Genomic DNA, 25,529 nt, shown 5'->3' on the forward strand with positions numbered 1-25,529 from the left:
GCTAAAAACTAAACAAAACTCATGTCTGCCATATTAGCATAATGCATACCCCACAAGTGTCCTAGACATCCTGTTTTTTTATCGTGAGAGAATGTTTGTGATCTTGGGCAATTTCACACCGTGATTCTCTTCCCAAAAAGTGTTTTTTCAGGGTGTGATCTTGTGTGGTCCCCCCAAAAGTGCTTTTTTGAGGAAAAGGCAGCTTGAAATCACATGATATTATGACAACCAAAATGACCGCTGTGCTCTCGCAAGAAAAAACGGGAAGGTGGTGTTCCGGATTTTGGCTTCAAAGTATTGGAGGGTATGCATAATGTAATCTTTCACGAAGTAGTCCACAGCAGTTTGGAAGTTTACATGGTTCTAGTGAGACATACGTGTTTTTAGCATCCCAGTATTCAGCCTTAAATAGAGTCCTGCATATTAAAGTTTGTCACACACACACACACACATTTATTTTATGTATAGGCTCTGAAGTCTTTTATTTACTGGATATTATTGTTATCTATGTTACAGAATTAATGTTAACTGCCGATTCTAAAAATAGATGCATGAGGTACAGACCAGCTTTGAAGTGGAGAAGCCAGATAAAAGTACTGGTTTTGTGTTTCCACAAACCCGATCCATTCAGCCAGCTGCCCTTTCCACCTGCCCTGTGAATAAAGAGTTTCCAAAAACTTGAGTTTAAAGAGGGCACTTATAGAAGCCAGACCTTTTTTGGAGTTAGCTTAGTAGAATGAGCCAGTTTCAAATTTTAAACGTGTGAGACAAAGAGGATTAGGGATCTGCTTCCAGCCAGTGGAAATTTGATTTCAAAAGAAAACAACCATATTTTTCAAACTTTTTATTCCTATTGTATGAGTGCCAACTGCAATAACTTTAAAATTAGTTCTGTATGGTGGATGTCAGTTGCTTCGGCCTTAAAATCTAAAATCCAAACATTTTATCAGGGACTTTGCTAAAGCAGATTTTATTTAATCACACCAGTCACACGCCTCAGTTAATAGACTTTTGCAGATTCACAAGATATAATCACACATTTTAGACTGAAAGGTGACTATATTGTTCATATTGCAAGCATGGATACTTTTCACATATTGGTTTTTCAATGCCATTGTTTAAACAAGCATTAAACTAACAGCATGTGGATCCTTGGAATATGCAGGGCCAGTTTCCTAAGGTTCTGATTAACACATATGCTTACTAATGTACATGGCACTTTTGCATTTGAGGACATGCCATAAGCTTATTTCTGCCCATTTTACTGATGTCTCCAAGGACAATAGCTTCATAATTTATAAGCAGCTACATTGCTTTTGGATTTTATTTGTGTCATTGAACACTGTAAATACATAAACATTAGTAGAGGTATATCTTTTAAGGAAGCATAGCTTCTTTTGCAACCAAGAACCTGTGAGAGGTAATCTTAGTTGGATGAATTTCCCCACATTATAAAACAAAAGGTTGCTTCATTTTTGAGTTTGGTCTCAACTGTCCATGTCCGCATGAAAGCAACATAATTAAACTGTATACTGTTGGAAGTACATATTTCTCATCTATTGAGCTTTTTACCAGAGCTGTGCATGCATTTCAGATGAATCCTAAATCCAGATCTGAAGTGAGCCCTTCAAAAAGATTCTGGATTTGTCTAAACCAAATCTGGTGCCCTCTAAATAGGTCTGAGCTAAATAGCTTTGTTGAGGCTGCTCAGCTTTCCCACCTAACTACTGGTGTTAAATGTCACTTCCCCACATGTCAGCTGAACAGCCTCAGCAAAGCCCCGCTGCCCCTCTGGCTTGTGCAGAGACCCTCCCCAGAGCCTGAAGAGGATGTCCTCCTCAGGTGGATATCCTAGCAAGCTACTAGGACTCTCCAGGTACACCCCACTGGTGTGCATTTCAATGATGCACGCAAAGGCCTGGGAGTAAGACCCATTGAATACAGTGACACTTACATCTGAATAAATGTGTATAGTATTGTGCTGCATTTTTCTTTATGACCTTGGCTTTTTTGAGCCTCACTGTACTTAAGATCAGGTTATTTGACAGTATTGCTGCAAAACTATTCATGTCTACTAAGGAATAAATCCCAGTTGACTCAGACTTTCTTAGTACTGTATAAACATGCATACAACCGGGCTTTAATGTTAACGCTAAATTTGAGCATTACCATTTCCTCCTTCTTAATAGAAGGGTAAAGGTACTTCATTTATCTCTGCCTGTTCTACAGAGTTTTAATAATTGATATGGTATATTGGTTAACAAAATATCAAACACTAATTCAGTCTGCTTTGCAATTTTCATTGAACCAAGTTAGCTCAAGTTTTCTTTTTCCACCCTAAGTGAAATCCAGTGTCATGCAAAGGAACTTTCACTTATGCACCAGGCTTTAATCTTCCTTTCTTTCCAATCCCCCAAAGCTGCTCCAGAAGATCCCCAATCTTCCAGATCAAATTTAGGGGATATGATGGGGGCTGCCAAGGGAGAAGAGGAAGGCGAAGTCTGTTTCATGAGTCCATTCCATTTGTACATGGTCACTGTTAGATACATTCCTTCAATATTATCCAAATTTGAAAAACTTATTTTACTATTATGATTGCCTTTGTTTTATGTTCCTGGTGGTTTGCATTTTCTTTCTAGTCTCTGATCAATTTCCCCCCACTTCTGTGGATCCTGACGGTTTTTTGTTGATTTGTTTAGTGGTTGATTTTGTTTTTGTCTTGAAGAACCTGAATCACTTAGCCATTGGTTGCTAGAACTGGCTGAGCAAGAAAGCTTGCTGTGCGCAGTTTCTGCTCAGTCACCCCATTCCCACACCAGTCATGCTGTGAGGCTGTGTGGATATCTCTCTGTGCTCATTCTGCTCTAGTCCTCTCCACTTACCTATACCAGTTGTCACTGCAGATTGACTAGAATCTTCAAAGTACACATGCACATGCCATATTTTTTATTTTTATTTTAGAAATCAATGCTTTTGTTATAGATCATCAAGGTTCACAGCCATTTTAGCTCCATGCAAAAGGCATACTCACTTTGCTAATAGGAATCATACAACAAAATGCAATATGAATCCTATTGGTTGAGACCATATTGAAAAGTGGCTGCTACACAAGCACATCAGAGATCTCAAATCAATAACGTTAAATGTTACATTTTCGGCACAAAATTACATTTTCATGATAGTTAATATTAGAATTGTGCAAGTGTGGATGAGAGTGCGCTCTGGAGACAAAGGAATACAATAGAAAACTAAGAGCAGAATGCTGTGATTTCTCTAAGACATTTTTCATGGCAGAGAGAAAATGCTACCAGTACTGTAGTAGAATGGATCTGTGGCCTTGGCAGCTAAGGCAAACGGTGTTCCTTTAATCAGTTCATCGTTAAGGATAAATGTAAGATTCAATATTTAATTCATGGGATAATTTTTCATACAATCATAATACTTTCAGGTTCTTTCTTTTGTTCTCGGCTTGCTTTCATCATTTCAAAAGATACTAACATAACATAAAAAGCATATGGTCATTGATTAATTGATTAAATATACACATTCTTAGTTTACTGACTTTTTCTCTTTTGTTCTATAGATGAAAAGTACACGTTTCAGTATATGAAAGCTTTTATGTGGAGGAAGGGGGGTGTCCAATAATTCTCAGAAATGAAAGTATTTTAGTATAAAGTCAAATTAAAAATAGGTGTATATTAGACTTTTGCAATGCAGCGTACTTGAATTGCCTTTGTGGACTTTTCACAAACTACAGTTAATGCAAAATATAGCAGCTTATGGACTGATGCAGAACTTGCAGAACATGCTTTACCAGTTCTCAAGCAGCAACATTGACTTCTCAATTTCCAAAATGCTAGCTTTAATCAATAAAGCTGTTAAAAGGCTTAGAACCAGGGAATGTGAAGGACCCCCTGTTTCCTGCTGAATTTGTATTGAGACCGACCCCTCAGGGTCTCCTCCAAGCCCCCTGCACCTTTTCAAGTAAGATGGGTGGTGACCAAAGCCAGGGCCTTTTCAATTGTGTAACCCTACCTCTGGAATGTCCACCTTTGATGCTGTGTTTATTTCCTCTTCAGTGCAAGGTGAAAACCTTTGAATTTTCCTAGACCTTTTGAATCCTAAGACCTAGTCAGCTCAATGTGACTTTTAGTAAACTTGCTTAAGATTGCATTGTGATCTTACTTGGTTTTGTTTTGTTTTAATGCTAGAATTGTACTCAGCTGTGGTGCTTTTCTTGTGTATTTTCTTGTTTTTTTTAGTTTGTAAGCTGCTCTGAGAGCTTTGTGTAATACATACATTTCAGGAATACAGTGGTACGCTTCAGGTTACAGACTCCACTGATCCAGAAATATTACCTCAGGTTAATAACTTTGCTTCAGGATGAGAACAGAAATCGGGCAGCGGTGGCACGGCGGCAGTGGGAGGCCCCGTTGGCTAAAGTGGTACCTCAGGTTAAGAACAGTTTCAAGTTAAGAACAGACCTCCCGAACGAATTAAGTTCTTAACCCGAGGTACCAATGTAAATATAAAACTACCAGACAACAGGCACTTCAAGGGCCCAATTTGTATTTCATCATACAGGTATGGGAACTTGCTTTTGTGTGGCTGCATCCCACCCTGCTGTCCCTCCAAAACTTTTGGTAATATCTGTGAAGAGGAAGTGCATGGGGCATGTGGAATATACCTCATTTTCCATGCCTGTAAATAGAGGGGAACAATGTTGATATGTGGAATGAACTATGGAATTCACCAGATTTGTACAGATTCCTCTTTATAGATGCTCACAAAACATAAGATAAAATCCTGCCATGTAGAAGCATCTCCTGTAATGCTATCTTAACATTTAGCTTTAATGGCAGAATGTTTAAAAGAGACCATATAAAGAATTAAGGAGTTATTCAGTTTAGTTTATTTATTTGAACCTTTTATGCATAAATGTAATGTGAGCATTATTAAGTGTGAACTCTGTAGAAAAATCTTACAGTAATCATTCTTGGGCTTGTGAAAAGAATGCAAGTGATAAATCTATGAAATCATTACTTATGTCAAAGAAAAAAGTTTCCTAGCTAAAAGTTTGGCATAACTGGTGTGTTTATAGTATACAGAGACACTAAATAGTGAATGTCCATTTTTTAAAACTGGAACCGGGTGGAAATGTGGGTTAAACCACAGAGCCTAGGACTTGCCGATCAGAAGGTCGGCGGTTTGAATCCCTGCGATGGGGTGAGCTCCCGTTGTTCAGTCCCTGCTCCTGCCAACCTAGCAGTTCAAAAGCACATCAAAGTGCAAGTAGATAAATAGGTACCACTCTGGTGTGAAGGTAAAAGGCGTTTCCGTGCGCTGCTCTGGTTCGCCAAAGCGGCTTAGTCATGCTGGCCACATGACCCGGAAGCTGTACACTGGCTCCCTCGGCCAATAAAGCGAGATGAGTGCCACAACCCCGGAGTCAGCCACGACTGGACCTAACGGTCAGGGGCCCCTTTACCTTTACCATTTTTAAAAATAAAGTAAAACCCTATTTTATCTTTTTAGTACATAGATAACATAAAACTTGTTGTCTTTAAAACCAAGATTTAGAACCTCAAGGCCCCTGAAGCAGCAGAATCCAAGGAACTAGAATTACACTATTTATTTTTGAAACAGTCTCTTGGATGATAGCTTGTCAGTCAATCATGCTAATAGAAGGAAATATATAATATTAAGCTTGGGGTCCCTTGCAGTAGTGATATTGAGACACTTACTTCTGTCTTAGACAGATGGTGTGGGGGAGGTTGTCAAAAGGGAAATGTGTTACATGTAATTTTGCAAGAAAATATTGCTTTTGAAGGAAGAATGGAAATGTCTTTTAAAAATGCAACAGTTCAACTGTGCATACACGCTGCAATGTGGAGGCAGAATATCTAGTGGCTGTCATGATTCTGACTCATGAGAGGGCTTGTTCAGCGCTCCCAGAATTCTTCCATTTAAGGAGCCTGAAAGCCTCCTTTATAATTTTGTTTGGGATGTAGGAACACAGGGGAGTCTGGATATATACCAGTCTAATTTTTGAAGAATTATGCAAGCATGCAAAGAGAGACGTGTGGAGGGGAAAGAAATGTATGGTTTTTTTAAAAGTTTGTGAATGTTTGTGTCTGTATATGGAATTTTCACTGAAATAATATTGCAGCTCATTTTCACTTCATTTGTTTTCGGGTGAGCTCTCAGAACACATACATACAAACACTATAGATATACCGTATCTTACTATTTTGTTTCTCTTTTGCAAATATTCTTCTGGAGTCTAATGTGTTACATTCTCTCGCCATTAACCTCTGGGGGGCAGGCAGTTAGAATTGTAATTTACTCCTTGCTGGTGTCGATTTAGATCTTACAGTTATGATGCTTCCATGAGAGACCTGCATAAAATGTACCAATAAGAAACTTAAAATGAGAAATATTTAATCAAATTTTGTCAAGGAGATGGAGCTACCTACAATTTAAAAATTGACACTTTTGGAAAGGTATGAAAACCAGGTCCAAACTAACAACATTAATTTCAACAGGGACAAATGTAAGGTTCTGCACTTAGGTGGAAATAATCAGATAGGGATAGGGGACACCTGGCTTGCTAACAGTACACATGCAAAGGATCTAAAGGATCTAAAGCAGCAGCAAAAACACACGCAAAAAAACCCCTAATGCAATTCTAGACTGAATCAACAGAAGTATATTACCACTCTGATTTTCCTTGATCTGGAGCACTGTGTCCAGTTCTGGGTACCACAGTTTCAGAAAGGTATTGAGAAGCTGGAACGTGTGCAGATGAAGGTGACGAGGATAATAAAAATGGTCTGGAAACCAAGCTTTATGAGGAACAGTTCCGGAGTTGGATATGCTTAGCCTGGAGAAGACTAGAGAGGAGAAATAATAATAATAGTAGTAGTAGTAGTAGTAGTAGTAGTAGTAGTAGTAGATACAATAGCCTATCACCTTTTTTTCTCTAGTAGCAACTGCTTTATTATCAAAATAAAAATAATATTATTGTTATTTATTAAATTTCTATATTGCCATTCATGATCACAGGGTGGTTTACAATATAAAAACACAATACAAAACATAGCAACAAACAAAAGCAATGCCCCCCCAAACCAAAACATAGTTTAAAAGGCCATAGATAGTTTAATTACCCTCCATGGAGGGTGCACATGAAGGGGGCACATGAAGAAGGGCCTTAGATGATCATTGCAGGACTGAGAATGAGCAAACTGGTATAATATAAACTTTTGCTCCCTTTCTGTACTCTTTCAGTAGAGGCACAAAAGCCAGTGATGACAATGTTTTATCCCATCTTTAGGAAATAAAAAATAAACAAATCTGCCCATAGGCTAGGCATACAAAAAGCTATGAAAAGGCAAGGTTATTTAAAAATGGTACTACACAAACATTTCTCTTTGTTGTTGTCCTCATTTACAGACAAAGAACTGTAGGACTCTCCCAGCTTGCTTGCCCTTTCCTGTCCTTCCATAACGCGTGTGTATGCTTGTTCATTGTGAGTCTTCACTGCCAGAAAGCACAATACAGTATAGATGCTGTGTTTGATTTGTTCACAATTGCACTTAGTTGTGAAATTGCCTCTAATCCAATGTGGAGGAACTGTTACATAATTACGTGTGACCAGACTTGCAATGGCCAGAGACTTGTCTCAAAAGGTGATGATTTGTGTTGACTATCCTAGAAAAAGCTATCAGTCTGAGTCCAGCTCTGCTTGCACAAAAATAGGGGGGAAGACAGCCACAGGAAAAGAAACAGAATAGATGTTGCACAAACATTTTTTAAATGGATATCTGTACCCAAACACACAAAAATACTGTAAGTGTGGAACTTGAGAGTTTTAATGCATTATTGTTTCCTTGCCCAGAATTTATCTCTCTAAGAAATGTGTATATGCTGGATGGGAGAAATGTCCTGTCATGACCAGGCAGGAATGCTTGCTTGATCACAAAGTTTCAGGGTAGGCTTCTATTTGTGTGGATTCAATTCCAGTTGGTGTAACCCATTAAGAACTGTGTTAGCCACACTTGCAAACTAAATTTGTGCCCCATCATGGCTGGTGAAGGGGAGCAAAGAGAATCTACATATTTCCCTGGATAGTATAAGGGCAGAGTGCTTTATCCGAGAGTGGACTATAATGGTGTCCTGGGCAGGGCTCTTGATCCATTTGCTTCATTTCCCCCTGCTTCCTGCGTTCCCCATCTTCCCAAAAAATCTGCTTTGGGGAGTTGGGGAGTGCAAGATAGCATGGGAGACTGCAGTGGGGAATTTGAATCAGCAAAAATCAATCCTTTCTCTTCTTTTAGTGGAGACACCCACTGAAATTTGATCACAGGCACCAATTAGATTCCTCCCCAAGTATTATCACTCTTTGGGATTTATCACAACCTTCGTACAGATGTTTTATGTATGGACTAATAATTTTCCATACAGAGGCAAGTAACCAGAATATTAAAAAGCACAATGCTTTCTAAACTTAAAAACACCTGCTTCCTAGTTCAAGTCCTTATTGCTTTTTTCACAACTCACAAACACTTTATTTCTAGTCACCTTGCAAGAGATGCTTAGGAATGCAGTTTTTGAAATAAAATTGATTTTTCATTAATAGGCCTTTGTTTCAGACCCCAGATATTCCAAATTGACCTAGCGTATTGTTCAAGCATAAGCAATGGATTCCCAGTCTGTCACCTCAGGTACTTTGCTAATGTAGCATTGATCAAATCTACAAATCCTAAACTCGGGAGAAGTGATAGAAATATTAGCCATGGGATGCACTACATGCCCAAAAGATAAATTGTTCAGGATGTCATTTTGCAAGTTGGAGGTCACAATTCATTCATCTTGTTACTTTGTTGTATCCCTTTAGTGGTTTCAATTGCAGGATTAAATATTGAATGGTGGCAGATCATTCAATATATGGCTCTCCTATGTTGGCATTAGAAGGCTTTTCATGCTTAGAATGGAACTCTGTGCACACAGAATGCCAAAGGTAATCGTGCTGATGATCTGTTCTGTAAGATTAATCCCACAACAATATTACCAAGCAATTCTTAACACATTGATTTATCCCTGATACGACACTTCTAAAACGAATGGATGCACCGAGCTTTTTAGAAATGGGATTGTGAGTGGGACCTTTTCTAAAATGCACTATCAAAAATTAATCAATTTGTGAGTCCTTTGAGGAACGTTTCAGGATTCTGGGTAAATTTCACAAAGTTTTTCTACATAGTCAATGATGGAAGCAAAAATATCTGGGCAGCCATCTCCCAATAGATGCTCTACAGAATGACTTAATGAACCTGACTTACATCATACTGCAGAAACGCCTTCTTCAGTTTTATCTAATAGAGCTCAATTTATTTTAAATAACATTTATTAGTTTTACTTTTCATAATACATGGAATTATCTAGTTCCTAGCTTCATTTGATTGATTTATTATTACCTAATTTGATTTCCTGTCCAACAGAGACAGTTTATAGATGTCTATTTTGATAACAGAAAATGTTTTGATGTGAAGTCAGCAGAATAATGCTTCAACTTCTCAAATAACCCTGTTATCAGACTGTAAGAATTTGGATGACAATAATCTCATTTGTTCTGTGAATTAACTAATTTCCTTCTAGGGAAGTTATTGTCTTTAGATTTTGCTGGGAGTGTCCATTCTTAAAATCATCATGATAACTGAGATATCATAACTCAGTCAGTTGAGCTGGAGACACTTAATCTCAGATTAAGTGTCATGGATTCAAGCTCCTGTTGAGTAAAAGATTGCAAGAGGTTGCACTAGATGATCCTCATGGTCCCTTTCAATTCTATGATTCTATATGTAGCTTTAGCTTTCTGATCGATAGCTATCACCAGCATTTTGTGTTAGCAATTGCAAGCTTCCTTTGTCTTTCAAACTGATTTCTTATTCTTTTTGGTTTTAATATAGACCATGTAGTGTGTGTGTGTGTGTGTGTGTGTGTGTGTGTGTGTGTGTGTTTAATGCAGTGCATTAAATGGACATTGTGTGGTGTCATTGGTCACCCATTGTACTAGTTGCCACTGTAAATTTAGACTTAAAGGCCCATCATCCATGGCTCTTCGTCTGCTTTTTACTGATATTTTCAAGTTAATACATCTGTGAAGTACGTGCTTCCCCAGATTCACAATCAGATATCAAATGTACTGCCATTATAAGTCCCACTGCGTGGGAAGGAGAAATGAATGAAACTCATTAGAAAGTACTTTCAATATATTTTCTTCCCTAGTGCTCAAATCCATTTTTGTACTGTAGAAACCTTCCATAATGTTTAATGCTTGTCTGCTGTGCATGCTAGCAAATTTTATATTTGTCATCTTGTTCTAATTTAATGAAAGTGTAGTTGGCCATCTATTTTACAGAAGGCAGATCACATGTGTAGCTATAACCAGAATAAAGTGTTTTCTTTTCTCTGTTCCACCATTTCTGGATATAAACAGCTTAAACACGCAGACACATACACAGAGTTTGCATCTTGCCTTGTTGATTGAGAAAACATTATTGACTTTCTTTAATCTACTTTTTTTTAAAAAAAGAAATTCTGACTGATCTTTAAGTGTGTGCTCCCGGTATTATTTAAATAATTCTGGAGATTTTCCAAAAAGGAAAATATGGCAGTTTTACATTATCACAAATTGATAATACTAATCTAACAAGTACAAAATAAAATAATAACAGAGCATGAAGTTTTGGAATAATACTGTCACATGAGAATCCAATTCCTAATAAGAAGCTGTGCAGATTCAGCAGCATGGCTTTTGTTCACCTAGATAAAGGTGCAGAAATGATTAACTAACAGAGTTGTAATGGCACCATATTGGGTACTAACACAGTTTAGCAGCACCATATTGTGTGCTATTAAATAGGCTAGCCACATTTTGCATATCAAAGAAAATTAATATTAGTGAAGATTCCTACTAATTTCAATACAGTTCTTTTAAAAGAGTGTAAAATGCTCTACTTTTGAAGTTGAACTGGAATTTACAAAATCTGATGCAGGCCTTATGGATGTGTGAGGACTTGTTTAGGGTTGTATAACCTCAGTCCTAGACTTGTTTTCTATGTGCATCAGTTGGATGTGAAGTTCTTCCCAGTGAAGCCATAGAAATCATCAAATTAGAGGATCAGGTCTTGGGAAAGACACAAAACTAGGTTGGTGTAAAAGAGATAGAGTGAAATAAAACGAGGTGAGGCAAAGGAAATGAAGAAGCAAGGTAGTTGTGTGGTAGTGGTAAAATCCAGAATAGCATTGGATTGCTGAGAACAATCTTGATCTGGAAACTTTTTTTTTTACCTCAGGCCTTTCCTCATGACCCAATCCAGCCTAACGGCTGACTAAGTTTCTGTTCTGATCTGGCAGACTTTTACCAAAGTTCCTCCATTGGCTAGTGCCTGGAAACGATGCAATGGCTTAATTTCCCATTTGACTGACATCCCTCAGGTTTCACATTTATTTATCTGCTTGAGATCATCACATTTTTCATCCTTCTGCCAGAAGGAATTCTGTCTTCTGATGGGACCTCTTTGGATATACAGCTAGAAGTGACCTCAAAAGTCATCCTATCTCAGAAACTGAATCCGCCTAAACAAGCACAACTAAAAGCTTGTTTAGCCTACTTCTAAAGACATCCACTGGTTTCCTTTGATCTGTGTATGTGAAGATGCCACACACACAAAGATGAGACTGTCTATTAATCTATTTTTAAAATTCTTGCTTCAGCAAGCTGTTGGCCTCCCCTCTCCATCCGTTACAGTCAGTTCAAATAATTAACTGAGTTAAGCATATTACATAATAAGTCTGATTCAAGAGTGGATATGTGCTGTCACCAGAGTTGCACATATATAGCACTTTAAGAAATAGCTGAACTGTCAACTGTGTGAGAAGAAAGGAAATCAGACAAAGACTTAACCTTATTGCCTTTCCTAGCAGTGACTCAACAGAATCAGTGTTTAAAGGACTACTAGCAGCCCTAGCTTTTGGGCCTGGAAAGAGTATCAGTATGCAACACCCATCTCTGTATGCAATTTTCTGTCCAGCTAGGGATATGCATACAGAAGCCGATTTCTGCCTGCATATAACATGTACCTTGATAAAGTAAATAGGTTTTTAATTCCTGAGAAGATAACAAATATGACTAGGATCATATAATCTTTCATCATAATATTATGAATGATGTCTGGGAGAACTTGGAATGGGAGTGCTCAGTTTGGCTACAGTGGACTGCTGGAAGCTTTTGCTTTTTTCATCCATTCAGTTTGGTTTTACATATAGGCTTGTTACTAGTGGCTTGCGTCAGCTTAAAAATTGGCCAAGATCCAGATCTGCACAGTTGAGATTGTTGAAAATCTTTCATTTTACAAGCTAAGCATGCAGCAACTGCATAATTTTATATATCCTTGCTTCTTCACATTTCCCCAACATTATATTTTGGCTATGCATCTGAGGTGTTTTTTCCCCATTTAATTTTTCTCTTCCCACAGTGATAAAGTGTACACTATAGACAAGTATTTCCTGGTAAGAGAGTATCTCTAGTATTGCTTACAAAAAGACCACATTTATAGGATATCACACCTATAGTGATAGAACTTTCTCTCTCCCTCATCTCTCTTCTCCATCTCCATATCTAAAACAGAATATTGACTCCAAAGCAAATAAAACTTTAAAAAATAAATTTCTAATATTAGTGAGCTATCATTTAAAATGGATATGTACAATACAAGAATAACCAAATTTCTCAGATAAGTTCCTTGAATCTTTACTATAAGCTAGTCAGCTGTATCTAACAAACTAATACATGCCATTTTAAAAATTGAACTCCATAAATTCTGGGCTTTAGTAGCTGCTAGTAAAAGTTTACTCTTTTGGTTTTTTGTGACAGATTTGATCAGTCTTTTTCCTTTTAGAATACAATGGTACCTCGGGTTAAGTACTTAATTCATTCCAGAGGTCTGTTCTTAACCTGAAACTGTTCTTAACCTGAAGCACCACTTTAGCTAATGGGGCCTCCCTCTGCGCCGCCGCTGCATGATTTCTGTTCTTATCCTGAAGCAAAGTTCTTAACCTGAAGCACTATTTCTGGGTTAGCAGAGTCTGTAACCTGAAGCGTATGTAACCTGAGGTACCACTGTACCTGTTTTTAATTCTAGCTCGGAATATTTATATAGTTCACTGTTCTCACTCAGATTACTTTTGTCAGGCACTGTATATTTACTTGCACATTGGTTCAGGCTGCATTTTCCAGCCATTCTGTAACTCAGAGAAATGTTCAGCACCTGGCAAAATCAGACTGTTGTGTAGAATTACTTCTGAAAGGTTTATATGGAGCTTTGAATGCATAATTTTTGTGCCACGTTGGTATCCCTTGCAAAATGTTCTATTGCTGTTGAAAAACAAAGAATTGAAGGCCTAAGATACGACTTCTGAGAAATATAAATGCAAAGCAATACTCACATGATTGTATAGAGTGTAACTGACCCATGACGGTCAGCATGATGTTGTGATGGAGGAAAATATTACAGCTAGAACATTCTGGCTTCTGTTCCACTTGACTTTGAATATATTATATCTTTGCTCTATCAGCTTTGAATTTTGTTGCTTCTGATGGATTACTGATAAACTTGTATTCACATTTATTCCAGGGCTTCTTTGAGACCCTGCCTTTTATGTATGGAAGGCAATTTGTAAATGCTGAAACTTCCTACTTTTTCTCAGTGAAATAAGACTTTCTTGTTTTCTGGAAACATTTGAAATTCTGCTTTGAAGCATATTGATTTTAATATTCTGCACATGTTTTGTTGACAACAGTAAAGGAAAATATTATTGTGGAAGGGTAGATTTTTTTGCACTGCTTAGAGGAAGATCCATGAAGAATCTGGTCCTGTGAATAGGCTCAAACCACTTTCACTGGGCGCTTTCACAAGACAGTTCGTTGTGGACATGGTGCAGCTGTTCATGTTTGCAAGTTTTTCAGTATCCGCATGACATTGTCATCTGCAAAACACTATCCTATCCCATCCCCTCTCCCACTTAATCTGGCTTTACTATTTCCATGTGTTTTTTAATAAATGATTTTATGCAGAAATAATTAAATCTGGTTTAAATGAGAAAATAAAATGAACATCATTTTATGAGGCTAGTGTCATGTGGACACTACACAAAACTTGCATGCATCAGCAGCACTATGTCCACAATGAACTGTTATGGAGAGATACCCACTATGCCTTAAAAGGGTGTATGTGTGAAACCAAGATTTGGTTTAAAGCCAGAGAGTTATATTATTGCACATTTAGTCCTATCTCACACAGAGCTGATATTTCTGTATATGTTTAAGTTAACAGCATAGTAAAACTGGAAATCTGGAGCCCTTTTACCTTAAATAAACAATATGTTCTGAGTGTAATAGAAAAAGGATTAATAGATCCCACAACCACAAAAAAGTCAAGAAACTGAGCACCATTCAAGATTTCTTTCGTATACGAGTGAATGTCTGAGTGCTCCCTTAGCTGTCACACCACATGAAATAGAACAACAGACACACTTCCAAGTTTCAGGACAGATCTGCCCATCATCCCTAATTCCCTTTCCCTCACCATTCAATACTATTTGTAAGCATAGGGGGAAAGGTGATAAAATGAAGAATACCTGAAATTGTAGATTTCTCCAGACTAGGTAAAATTGCATTTTGCTCTCTCATCTCTATAGTGGGTCTACAGCACCACCGCGTAGCATCCAGGTCATAGCAGTCTTTTACTTCAGTCTCAAGCACATTTTTCTTCATGGATTCCTAGAATTGTAGAGTTGGAAGGGTTCCTTCAGCAGTCACTGGAGGTGACTTCTATTTTCCTAACTGCTGTAGACCTTAGTGTTTATGGTAGTATTCACTGCTCAGACATTTAGCTGCCTTGTTGTCTTATTTTTAAGTTTCAGCCCGATTGCTTGCTATTTGTTTTTGGTGGTGTTTTATTGTATCTTGGAAATGTCTGTCCAATAAAAAGGTATCCTAGGAGACAAGCAATAGAAAAGATAGCAAGAGCTACATACAGAAAAGGGGTTGGGTGTTCAACATAATTAAACATTGATTGTTATTAGACTACCCAACATCAGAGAGGATTGTTTTTTGCCAACATTGTAAGGTTTTTATTGGTGCAGAAGGTCTCAAAGTAAAAAAACAAAAAGGAAAGTAACTAACTAACTAACTAACTAACTAACTAACTGTGTACCTTATTGTGTTGTGAATTCTTACTCTCCCCTCCCTCCCCAATATGAATCTGATTTATATTGCTGCTTCCTGTCTGGGTTTGTCTGCTGTCTAGTGCTGAGTTTACTTTGCCACTATGAGGTCAGTATATAAAGATTTAACACAGATCTGATTTGGTTAGGCAATCCTTTCAGCTTTATTAAATCAACAACTAGGCAAATCCCTAATACAAAAAAATCCAGGCATGGATGATATCATAATTATCATATTCTAACACAATAAAGCAAAACTATACGACTTAATTGAGTGGAACTCTACCAAACCCTTTCTTTGATTGATAAATCAGGTTATGTCTGATATCATAAAAGGAAGTCTCAGATCTATACTCATTAGCAAACCACACCATCCTCTTCCTTCCCCCACCAATGTAACCTTTGCTCATTTCTTATCTAGTTTTCTGCAGTGCTTCATGTTGAATCTTTCTAGTATTAAAACCATTTTAGAATAAATGTGCACACTGCTATTACCAGACTTTAAACAGTAAGGGCCTCCTGCCTGCCTTAGCCTGAATATAGCACAGCTGAAAGTACCCAACACTATAAGGCAGATAAATGTAAACTATGTCAGTAAATATTCTGGGTTGTATACAACCCAGCTGGTCATATTCAGACCCACTGAAATTAATGGACATGACTAACTTAGTCCCATCAATATCAATAGGTCTCCTTTGAGTAAAACTTACTTGGCTACAACCCTGTATTTGCAATAATAGCAATACATTGCAGGTACCAGTTCATTGTGCAATCAACACACATACCGTGCATATCCTTAGTTGAGAAGATGGTTACTGCAAAATGTATATATAAAATAATATATAAAAATACTTACTGTTCAATAGAAGAGAGCATTTGAAAGAATATCAAAATATAACTCTGGTACAGCTGTAAAAATTAAGCATGACTATCAAGAGCTGGGTGCTAAATGTGAACATCTGGAGCTAGGAAACTAAGGGACACTGGAGTTTGGTCAGGTGTTGTCTATGTGAGACCATTCAGTTATTTCTCTTGTAGCAATATAGCCACACAGTCGGGCTATGTTTTATCTTAAACTCATACTGAAGCCATGAACTAGGAGATCTATATTTAACTTCTATTCTGCTTCTCTGGAGACACTTGCCAGATGTTGGTCTCTGGGTTAAAGCTACTTATTCTCACCACAGACTTTTGTAGGTTAGAAATTACCACGAGCATTTGTTTTAGTAACATTATATTTTTCCTATAGCCTGCATGTCTTTGGTCAGGTTTCTCAGTATTTATATCTTAGAAATTAAGCTCCGTCTCTCTGCCGTATGTTTTTCCCACTGTCTCATGCTAAATAGTATTGCATGTGTAGAACACAATCACCAGCACAGGCCTCTGTTTCCCAGTTAGTAAATCACTAGACAAGGGGTTTCCTGAATGAAGGGAAATGCTGATTTTGAAAGTACTTGGAGATGGAGGGGTTTGTGAGTGCTGGATGTGCTGAATCAGTGATCCAACACCCTCAAGATGCATGTAAAAATTCACAATCTGCTTGCTGAGAGCTGCTCGTAGAAAACTAGAAGTGTTGAGATGATTCTTAATACTGAGCATGTCTCCAAACTTAAACCACTGGAATGTTATCTTCACTGATAACTCTATTGCTTACTGAAGTGTTTGAGTCATTTATAACAGGTATTGTACATACCTTGAACCTGCTTATAAACTTTACAGGTTATGTCTGTCACTAAAGTCTTAAAACCAGGACTGAGCAAAATAATCAGTCAACAGAAAATTTGGGGATGGAATTTGGTCTTTGTGGGGTAGGAAATCCCCTTGGAAAAAACTACTCAATTTACTTCCAGATTTGTTTCTTCTATGCCTGTTACAGCCACAATAATCACTACTATTTTGCTGGAAGATCAGGAGAGTTGTCTGGTTGCCTAGGCAATGTGTAGATGCTGTCCTGTCCTCCAGCACTGAATTGGGTTGGGTGGGGGGTTATTCAGTGTCAGGGGAAAATCTACAGCCCCCTTCGTGCATTGATTAAAATAGGGTTGCAACTTTGCTGCCTGCAAACAAGGTTCCAAAGTAAGCAAGTTAGTTTCAGTTCACCTCTACTTAAGAATAACTGCACATTCTGTAGGTTATTGGCTAAAACTTGACCCAGAGAAATCCAAGAAAGTGTTGGGTTAACACTTGACCCCACCATTCATTGAATGCCTGTTCCCCTTAAGGGCAAGTATCTGCTGCAGCTCCAGCTCCAGTGTATTGTAATGAGCTTGCGTATTCTGAGCATGACCTTTGAAGCCACTTGGAGCATTCCAAAGCGGGATGGTGGGATTAAGTTACAATGCTGACTGAAGAGTGTCAGTACCTAGCCAGCTTCCCAGAAAAGCCTGTGGAAAGCCTTTTAGGGAGGGTGCTCAAAGCTGGTGGGAATCTTTCACCAGACATTCAGCTTGGGCAATTGGAAGAAGAAAGTGGAGCCAGGGTGCACTCGAGGAGGCTGATAAGTGGAAGGAGGAGCTGGAAGAGTGGCTACAGATGAGAAACAGAGGAACTGAAGAGGAGCAGGGACTGGTTCCCAGTACCTAAGAGGGCAGTGTGTCATCAGCTGATCATCAGAATTCCACTCTCTGCCTTATATTGAGCTCTGATCAGGCCTTGTTAGCTATTTTAGAGCACTGAAGAGGACTTAACTTTTTCTCAGGCGGCTCCTTATGGAAGCCATGCAAAGCCAGAAGAACTGGTATATGCTTCAACAAATGTAGTGGCAGCCTGATGGATAGGAGGTGCTCTGACAACCCTCTTCCCCCTTATGAATTCACTCTCTGCAATTCTTTACCAGTCCTGCATTATTTGTAATGAGCCTGTGTTTTCCCACCCCTGTCATTTAGATACTGGGCGTATTTTAATCAACTGAAGAGAATTTTATTATTGCATTAAGTATGGACAAGGACTTATTCTAAGCCTGTAAAAGGGATGGTGTTAATCATTAATCCTTTCTTCTGAAATATAGTTATGGTCTTCATTGACTAAAGGGTGTGGGAATGTATGAGAATATTTGCAATAAATAAAATATTGTACATTTGTTTTAGAATATCTCTTACTGCTGTAACTTATAGGTTGCCTCAGGCATATTGCATTATGGCAAATCTCTTTTTATTTGTTAATACTAAGGGCACAAACAATATGTTGTATATAAAACATAGTAACAGACTGCTTTTTTTATTCTATTTGAACCAAAATCCAATGTGTTGGCCTAAATTTTGCAAGAGTGTGTCAGTGTGGGTGTGTAAATATAATTGAATAAATGGATGTGGGATTATAGCTACAATTTTATCTTTCTTGCCAGGATTCCATGAGGAACGAGTACTTTTAAAATGCCTTCAGTTTCCAAGAAGGTTCAGCCCCTCTAAATGCAACTTTGATGTTGTGATTTTCTCTACAGGGACTGCTGCTCAGCCCACCCTATGTTGGAACACTGAATATCATGATGAGGATCTGATCCTGAATGGAGATACTGAATGCTACCAAAATACAAGTAAATAAAAGTAAAAGTAATAACATAATAATGACAGAGAAATGCTGCTTCACAAGTTTACCCAGTAAACTCAAATTATTTTTATGGAGAAAAAAATGGGTTTATGCACAAAAACATACCGTTAAGCATTTTACAACAATGACATATTGCATTCATTCCTCTTGTGGGGAACATGTGCCAAGTAATTATAGTAGTTGTCTTGTAAAGTACAGGGCCAGATATAATCCAAAGCTACACTTCGATCTCACGATCAGCATTCTTGAATTATAGCACCATTGACTGAACAGAAGCTGATAATTTGACTTTGATATCTAGGTTATACAACACTTATGGAATTTGCCATATATATCCTTAACTACCTTCCTTAAATGAACAAAAGTAATGAACACTTGAAGGGCATGGCTATGGTGTACTGGAAGAAGTTGCTGCATTTAATGCTAGTTAGTTAGTTCTCAGCTGGACTACCACAGTGTGTGTGTGTGTTTAGAAGTGAAGCTACAGGTGAGTGAAACATATATGATTACTGCATTGCAGGGGTTTGGACTAGATGACTCTTGGAGTCCCTTCAAACTCTACAATTCTATGATTCTATATAGGGTTCAGAGTACAAATCTCAACTTTGAAAGAACAGAGTCTGTTTAAGCTGGACAAAAAAGGATTAAGAATAGATATGATAAACAGTTTTAATACTACACATATAGCCAAAAACTTGTGGGAGAATGAGAAATAACAGGAACTGTTGTCCTGGGATATATAGAGGACAATGTAGTTGAGAGGTGCCGCTCTATATGTCAAAGAGCAAAATAAATTCATAAATTAGAAATCTTAGAAGAAACAAGATGTTTGGATTGAATTATCCAAGCAAATAATAATATAGTACTAAGGATATATTACTCTTCACCCTTTTCAGGGGCTTTCTCCTTAGCAGAAACTATGCATGTAGCATCAGCTTCCTGCCAAAGACTTTGGGACTTGTAGTTCTAGTACCTGGAGAGAAAGGATGCTGTTCCAGGACTTGGGAATGCTTGAACCTGCTTTCCACTGCCTCAAGGTATGTTTCTTGGCCTTGAAACAGAGGAAGGGAAGGTTATGCATTCATACCAGTGCTCTATACTTGTGGATATGCAATTATAGGAAAAACGTGCAAAATACACCTTTTCACTTGGCCTTTGAGTCATTGTGAGGGTGTTAACAACTTGGTTTAGTGAACAGTCCATTAGAAGTATTTTCTTTCCGCTTTAGTTTTTCATTATTTTGCTATATTGATTTTAGTTTTGGTTATTATTATTTTTGTATATCTTTTAGTAAACTACTCTGTGCTGCTAATATGAAGAGTGGAATAAAAATGAGATAATAAACAATAATAATGAAAAATGCATTCCATGGTTGATTATAAGGCCTAAACATTGGTCCACACAGGGAGTGTCTCTAAATGATTTTATGATGCTGTATTTGTTTTTTAAGTTTCCTTTTAGCAGTAATACTTACCGTATTTTTTGCTCTATAAGACTCACTTTTTCCCTCCTAAAAAGTAAGGGGAAATGTGTGTGTGTGTTATGGAGTGAATGCAGGCTGCACAGCTATCCCAGAAGCCAGAACAGTAAGAGGGATCGCTGTGCAGCGATCCCTCTTGCTGTTCTAGCTTCTGAGATTCAGAATATTTTTTCTCTTGTTTTCCTCCTCCAAAAACTAGGTGTGTCTTATGGTCTGGTGCGTCTTATAGAGCGAAAAATATGGTATTTTCTGTCAGTTCATCAACATAGTCCTCACAGTAAAAAACACTCTATAGTTGGCAGATATGGCCAATCTGTGCCCCTCCTGAATGACAACTCCCATCATCCCACTGCCCATGCCAACTGGGTCTCACGAGAGTTGTAGTTCAGCAACACCTGGAGGATCAAAGGTTAACTACCCCTCGGGGCTTAAATGATAACAACCTGCCTCCCTCGCCCCGTGACCCCAGCTGAAAAAAAAATTACATGTTCATTAGGATAGCCTTCTTCCAGTGTTTCTTCAAAAATCTGAATTCTCCCTAATGTTGAATGAAAATATGAAAGTTATCCACAAAAACTGGTGTTGTATTATAAAACCACATTTGTATCAAAACAAACTATAGGAATGTTCAGTTTCATAGAATTGCAGAGTTGGAAGGGATCCCGAGGGTCATCTAGTCCAACCCCCTGCAATGCAGGAATCTCAATTAGCTCATACATGACAGATGGTCATCCAGCCTCTGCTTAAATGTATTAATATTTATGTCCTGCTTTTTCCAGTAAGAAAGTTAGGGAAATAGGGTAATTATTAGCTTCCAACTGAAGAAAGGTTTTTCCTGCCAAGTAAACTTGTAGCAGCCTGTTTTCACCAAGCTTCTTTATATTACTTAAGGGAGAGAGGAGAATGAAAAATTTGGAACAATTTAACTGTAGTATTGAAACACAATATGACCTTAAACAGTATTTCTAATTTTGTTCCATTCATGATCAAGAAATGGTAATTTAAATTACTCTAACCCCATTATAATTTGAATAATTACAATTTATTAATAATTACGTGATTGGATTTTAAATGCACAATACAATCACAAATAATCTTGTTGAATTAAGAAACTTAAAGTGAACTAAAAACAACCCTAATACAGCTGGATCATTGCTCAGCTTTGACATTAGAGCTCTATAATAGGTTCATAGGAATTCAAAAGCATAAAGGGGGGAAAGACTGATATGGCAACAGCTCTTTTTCTTTTATTCTTTTCATTTTTCATCTATGAGGTTACAATTTTTGCAGCTGGTCAGAAATATCATGTTCCCTACTGTCTCAAAAGACTGTACATGACTAATCTTAACCATGCTTCAAACTGAACATATAAGCAGCTGTTGAAAATACAACAGGCATTATGAAAAAGTTTACCAATGTACCAACAAGCATAAAGCACCTTCTTTTACAATGCCTGTTAATATATATTTGAAGCTATAAACTTGAGCACTGCAGACATTTGCATTTTGCGTCACATTAGTTGTATTTTTTGTAGAAGTTTACCTAATGGACAAATTGACTACTGGTTTAATGGGCAATCATTCTGCAGAGCATTTAACAGAAGCATCTACTGAGATGGCCTTAGAATGTTTAGGTTGATGGTAGAGTTTTTACAGGATAATCCCCAAATGGTAGATGAGCTTTTGGAATAGCTGTAGCTAAGATAATACAGATTAATATTTAAGTGATTACTTAGATATTTAAGTATTACAGTGGTACTTCGGGTTACATACGCTTCAGGTTACGGATGCTTCAGGTTACAGACTCTGCTAACCCAGAAATAGTACCTCGGGTTAAGAACTTTGCTTCAGGATGAGAACAGAAATTGTGCTCCGGCGGCACGGCGGCAGCAGGAGGCCCCATTAGCTAAAGTGGTGCTTCAGGTTAAGAACAGTTTCAGGTTAAGAACGGACCTCTGGAACGAATTAAATACTTAACCTGAGGTACCACTGTACTTATCCACACCATTCTGTGTCTTAATCCTAATAGAATTCAGTCAACAAGAAATAGTTTTTCATTCTTATTATTGTGCCAGTTTTTCAGGTTTACATAAATTAGTTGCAGCACAATATACAAATATAGTTTTGATACCTTACTGTACAATGTTCTGTCTTAATGCTTAACAATTGACTTACTGTTGTTATAAACCACTGACTCCTGTGGCATCTTTAAAGACTTTATTTATTGTGGCATGAACCACTGCCAAACAGTAGAACATACTATGTGGACCACCAGTTCACATATTCTGTAAATCTGTGCACTTGCAGGAGCTGTGCTGTTTTTGCTGAACACTGTATTGCAACTACTAGCCTCAGTGCATTGATCCCCTTCAAGCACGCAGGCAGTATGATCTGCAACGGTTCCCTGCCTCCAAGGTCTAGTGTCCCAGGGAGGAAATAAATTCATGCAGAGCTACTCACTCTGCTGATATGAGTCACCATATGCAGACGCTCTGGACTGTTATGTATACCTTTAAATCAGAATTAAAAGATATTAAACTGCAGATATTTCCAAACATCTCTAAAATACTTTACACATTTGAAATCCTACTTTCTTTATTGGCTCGAGAGTCAACATTGTCAGAGTGATAAGACAACTCAGCAATCAAAAGTGCCATCGAGCTTGAAAACCTTTGTGGTCAGCATGCTTCATTTGGTAGTTTAAAGTGGCTTGCTCACCCTTTTATTTCTGAATTTAAAAGTGTTTAATTCCATAAATTTGAAAAGAGTAAAAGTCCATTATTTCATGGGAGCAAACAGATTTGATGAGCATTTGAATATTTTGGGTCAGCACATTGGCATTTAAAATGCTGCCAATTAGTGCTGAAGGTTCAGAATTCAGCTCAAATGTAGACAATGACAAAATAATGATAATTGGGACACAAATGAATAGCTCAGAAGACTTTCAGAAACATAATTTCTATCATAAGTCTGAGAAGGAGGGCTGGTAGTTGTCTTAAAGCTATTCCTAACCACAAAGGTTTGTATCCAAAATAGAATACAGATTTTTGCACAACAAAATGTTCTCCCCCTCTCCTCCCCTATGTGCCCCATGAACCTGTAGTAGGGGTTCCCCCAACGCTTCAGAACAAATTTAGGGAGGGTGTGGTGGGAAGAGAAGGGGGAAGTTGATTGATTTATTGTGTTTATGACACTTTTCCCACAATGAACTGTTCCCCATGCAGCTTACAGCAAACATTCAAAACATCAAAATACAAAGCACTGGGAATATAAATAAACAAAATACTGAATTCAATACAGGAGTTAATAAACAAACATTGGCACGTAATTCAACACATCCCCAGATGCAATCTTTCCCCATTAATTGGTCTGAGGAGGGGCAAAACTATTAAAGAATCCTTAGATCGGATATTCTTCAACTGGAGACATCTCCTAATGCAGTTCAGGGCCATTCTAAATGTCGGCACTGCAGGGTCTTCCACATGTCACTTAACCTTAGAGTTTCAGGGTCCACACACTGGATGCATTTGGAAATTGAACTGTTCTTCAACTTGCCAATCACCACATGTCATGTATGGGATTATATGCCCGTGTAAGAAAAATGTATGTATGATAAGAATTCTATTGTGGATGCACCCCTGGTGCAACACTACATCGAATATGGCCATACAGATGAGGACATATGTTTTTGGTGTTACAGGCTTATAAGCCACACCCGAATAACTTACCAGATGTTAAAAATATATTTTTGCAATTTGAGCCCAAGTGGATCTTCCACCTAGATTTGAGCCCAAGTGGATTACTCCAAACGGCTGGAACTTTCATTTAGAATTGAGTTGTTTTCTGTGATCCCTTTTTATGATCCTTTAGTAGATCATCTTTGACGAAACAAGAGTATTGTCCTGCTTCTGGGCATCTCAAGGCATCTGGTTAGCCACTTTGAGAACAGAATGCTGCACTGGATAAGTATTTGATCTGATCCAGAAGAACGGTTCCTGCATTCTTACAAACTATTTCATCTGTTCCTGTGGCTATGTTGATACCATGTTCCATTCTGGGCAAGGGATCTTCTAATATTGCTCCCTTTCCCTTTCTACCTCTTGCCAGCAAGTTTTGTGGAGCCACCTTTTTGTCCTCTCAGTACCATACCTTCTGGTCCAAATTGCATTTATTTTTTACACTGACCCATTAGTCTGATGGTGGTATTGCCTACTATTTCAGTGTGCATTCTTCCTTGTATACATGTTCCCTACACATTTCTCTTGCAAAATTCTTATTACATGTACAGTAATAAAAAGGGAGGACTGCGTGCCATTACATGGATATGCCATTTATAATAATTGATCCTGCACTGGGACTTGATTCTGTTCTTGGGATAGGGGCTGTCATCTATCATATGTTCATACTTTTATGAGATAAACATGTAAACATTAATTACCAGCCAATCCCGTGTTTCTGTTAAATTAATATAATGTAGCCACAATCCTATGCAATCCCAGCAATAAAGTAGAAAGCAAAACAATAGCAATAGGAACAATATATAACATAGCAAACCCAAACATTTTTATAGTGCCCCGGGTAACTTTGTTGGCATTGGGCATCGATAGCACTCCCACAATCAATCTGTGACCTAGCAAAGTGGATGGCAATCATGGCTGCCAGCAGCCACAGCTTGTACAGTTCTGCATTGAGATTTGAACTACTGGCATCACAAACTTGACAAGGAACAGGATATATGCAGGCCATTTGACAGATAAGTAGCCAAACAAGACAAGACAGGGACTGATGCTATGCTAATCACAACAGCCAACCAACTTCTAAGTAGGTGTTTTAATATATAACGCAAGAACTAATATTAATAGAAATAAAACCCAAATCTATCAATGTTAATTGAATTTTTACTCAAATATAAGTATGATCCTCAATTTACATATTTAACTTATACATTATTTTGATAAGTGACGAAGTATTAAATGAGATAAATTTAGCTAACTGAAAATTTCTTCTATATAGTAGTATGTGGAATAAGACACAATTTGTTCTGCTGAATATTACAGAAATGTTGGTCCCATGTAAAAGTTGGCTTTCCTGAGTGCACTTCTATGGTTATGTTATTGTATATTCAAATGTGTCTTGAGAACCAGGCCCTTACTGTGACCAATGCCTAGAGAGAGTAGAGAAGTAAGACATGCTGGAGTGCTCAGACTACTGCA

At 37.8% G+C, this 25,529-nt stretch overlaps 1 protein-coding gene across 6 annotated transcripts in view; it reads left to right on the plus strand.

Moving 5' to 3' along the window:
* Positions 1 to 25,529, plus strand: part of TENM3 (teneurin transmembrane protein 3) — a 1,235,569-nt gene that overhangs the window by 971,215 nt on the left and 238,825 nt on the right. For 5 of the 6 annotated variants that reach the window (XM_083456978.1, XM_083456989.1, XM_083456990.1 and 2 more), the window contains one exon: positions 18,731 to 18,823. The exons of the other annotated variant lie outside the window; for it this stretch is intronic. In XM_083456978.1, coding sequence (XP_083313104.1) covers positions 18,731 to 18,823 — 93 coding nt within the window. The remainder of the gene's footprint in view (positions 1 to 18,730; positions 18,824 to 25,529) is intronic. 6 annotated transcript variants of the gene reach the window in all.

This window comes from Podarcis tiliguerta, assembly GCF_965153285.1.
Source record: "Podarcis tiliguerta genome assembly, chromosome: 9".
Classification (NCBI taxonomy): Eukaryota; Metazoa; Chordata; class Lepidosauria; order Squamata; family Lacertidae; genus Podarcis; species Podarcis tiliguerta.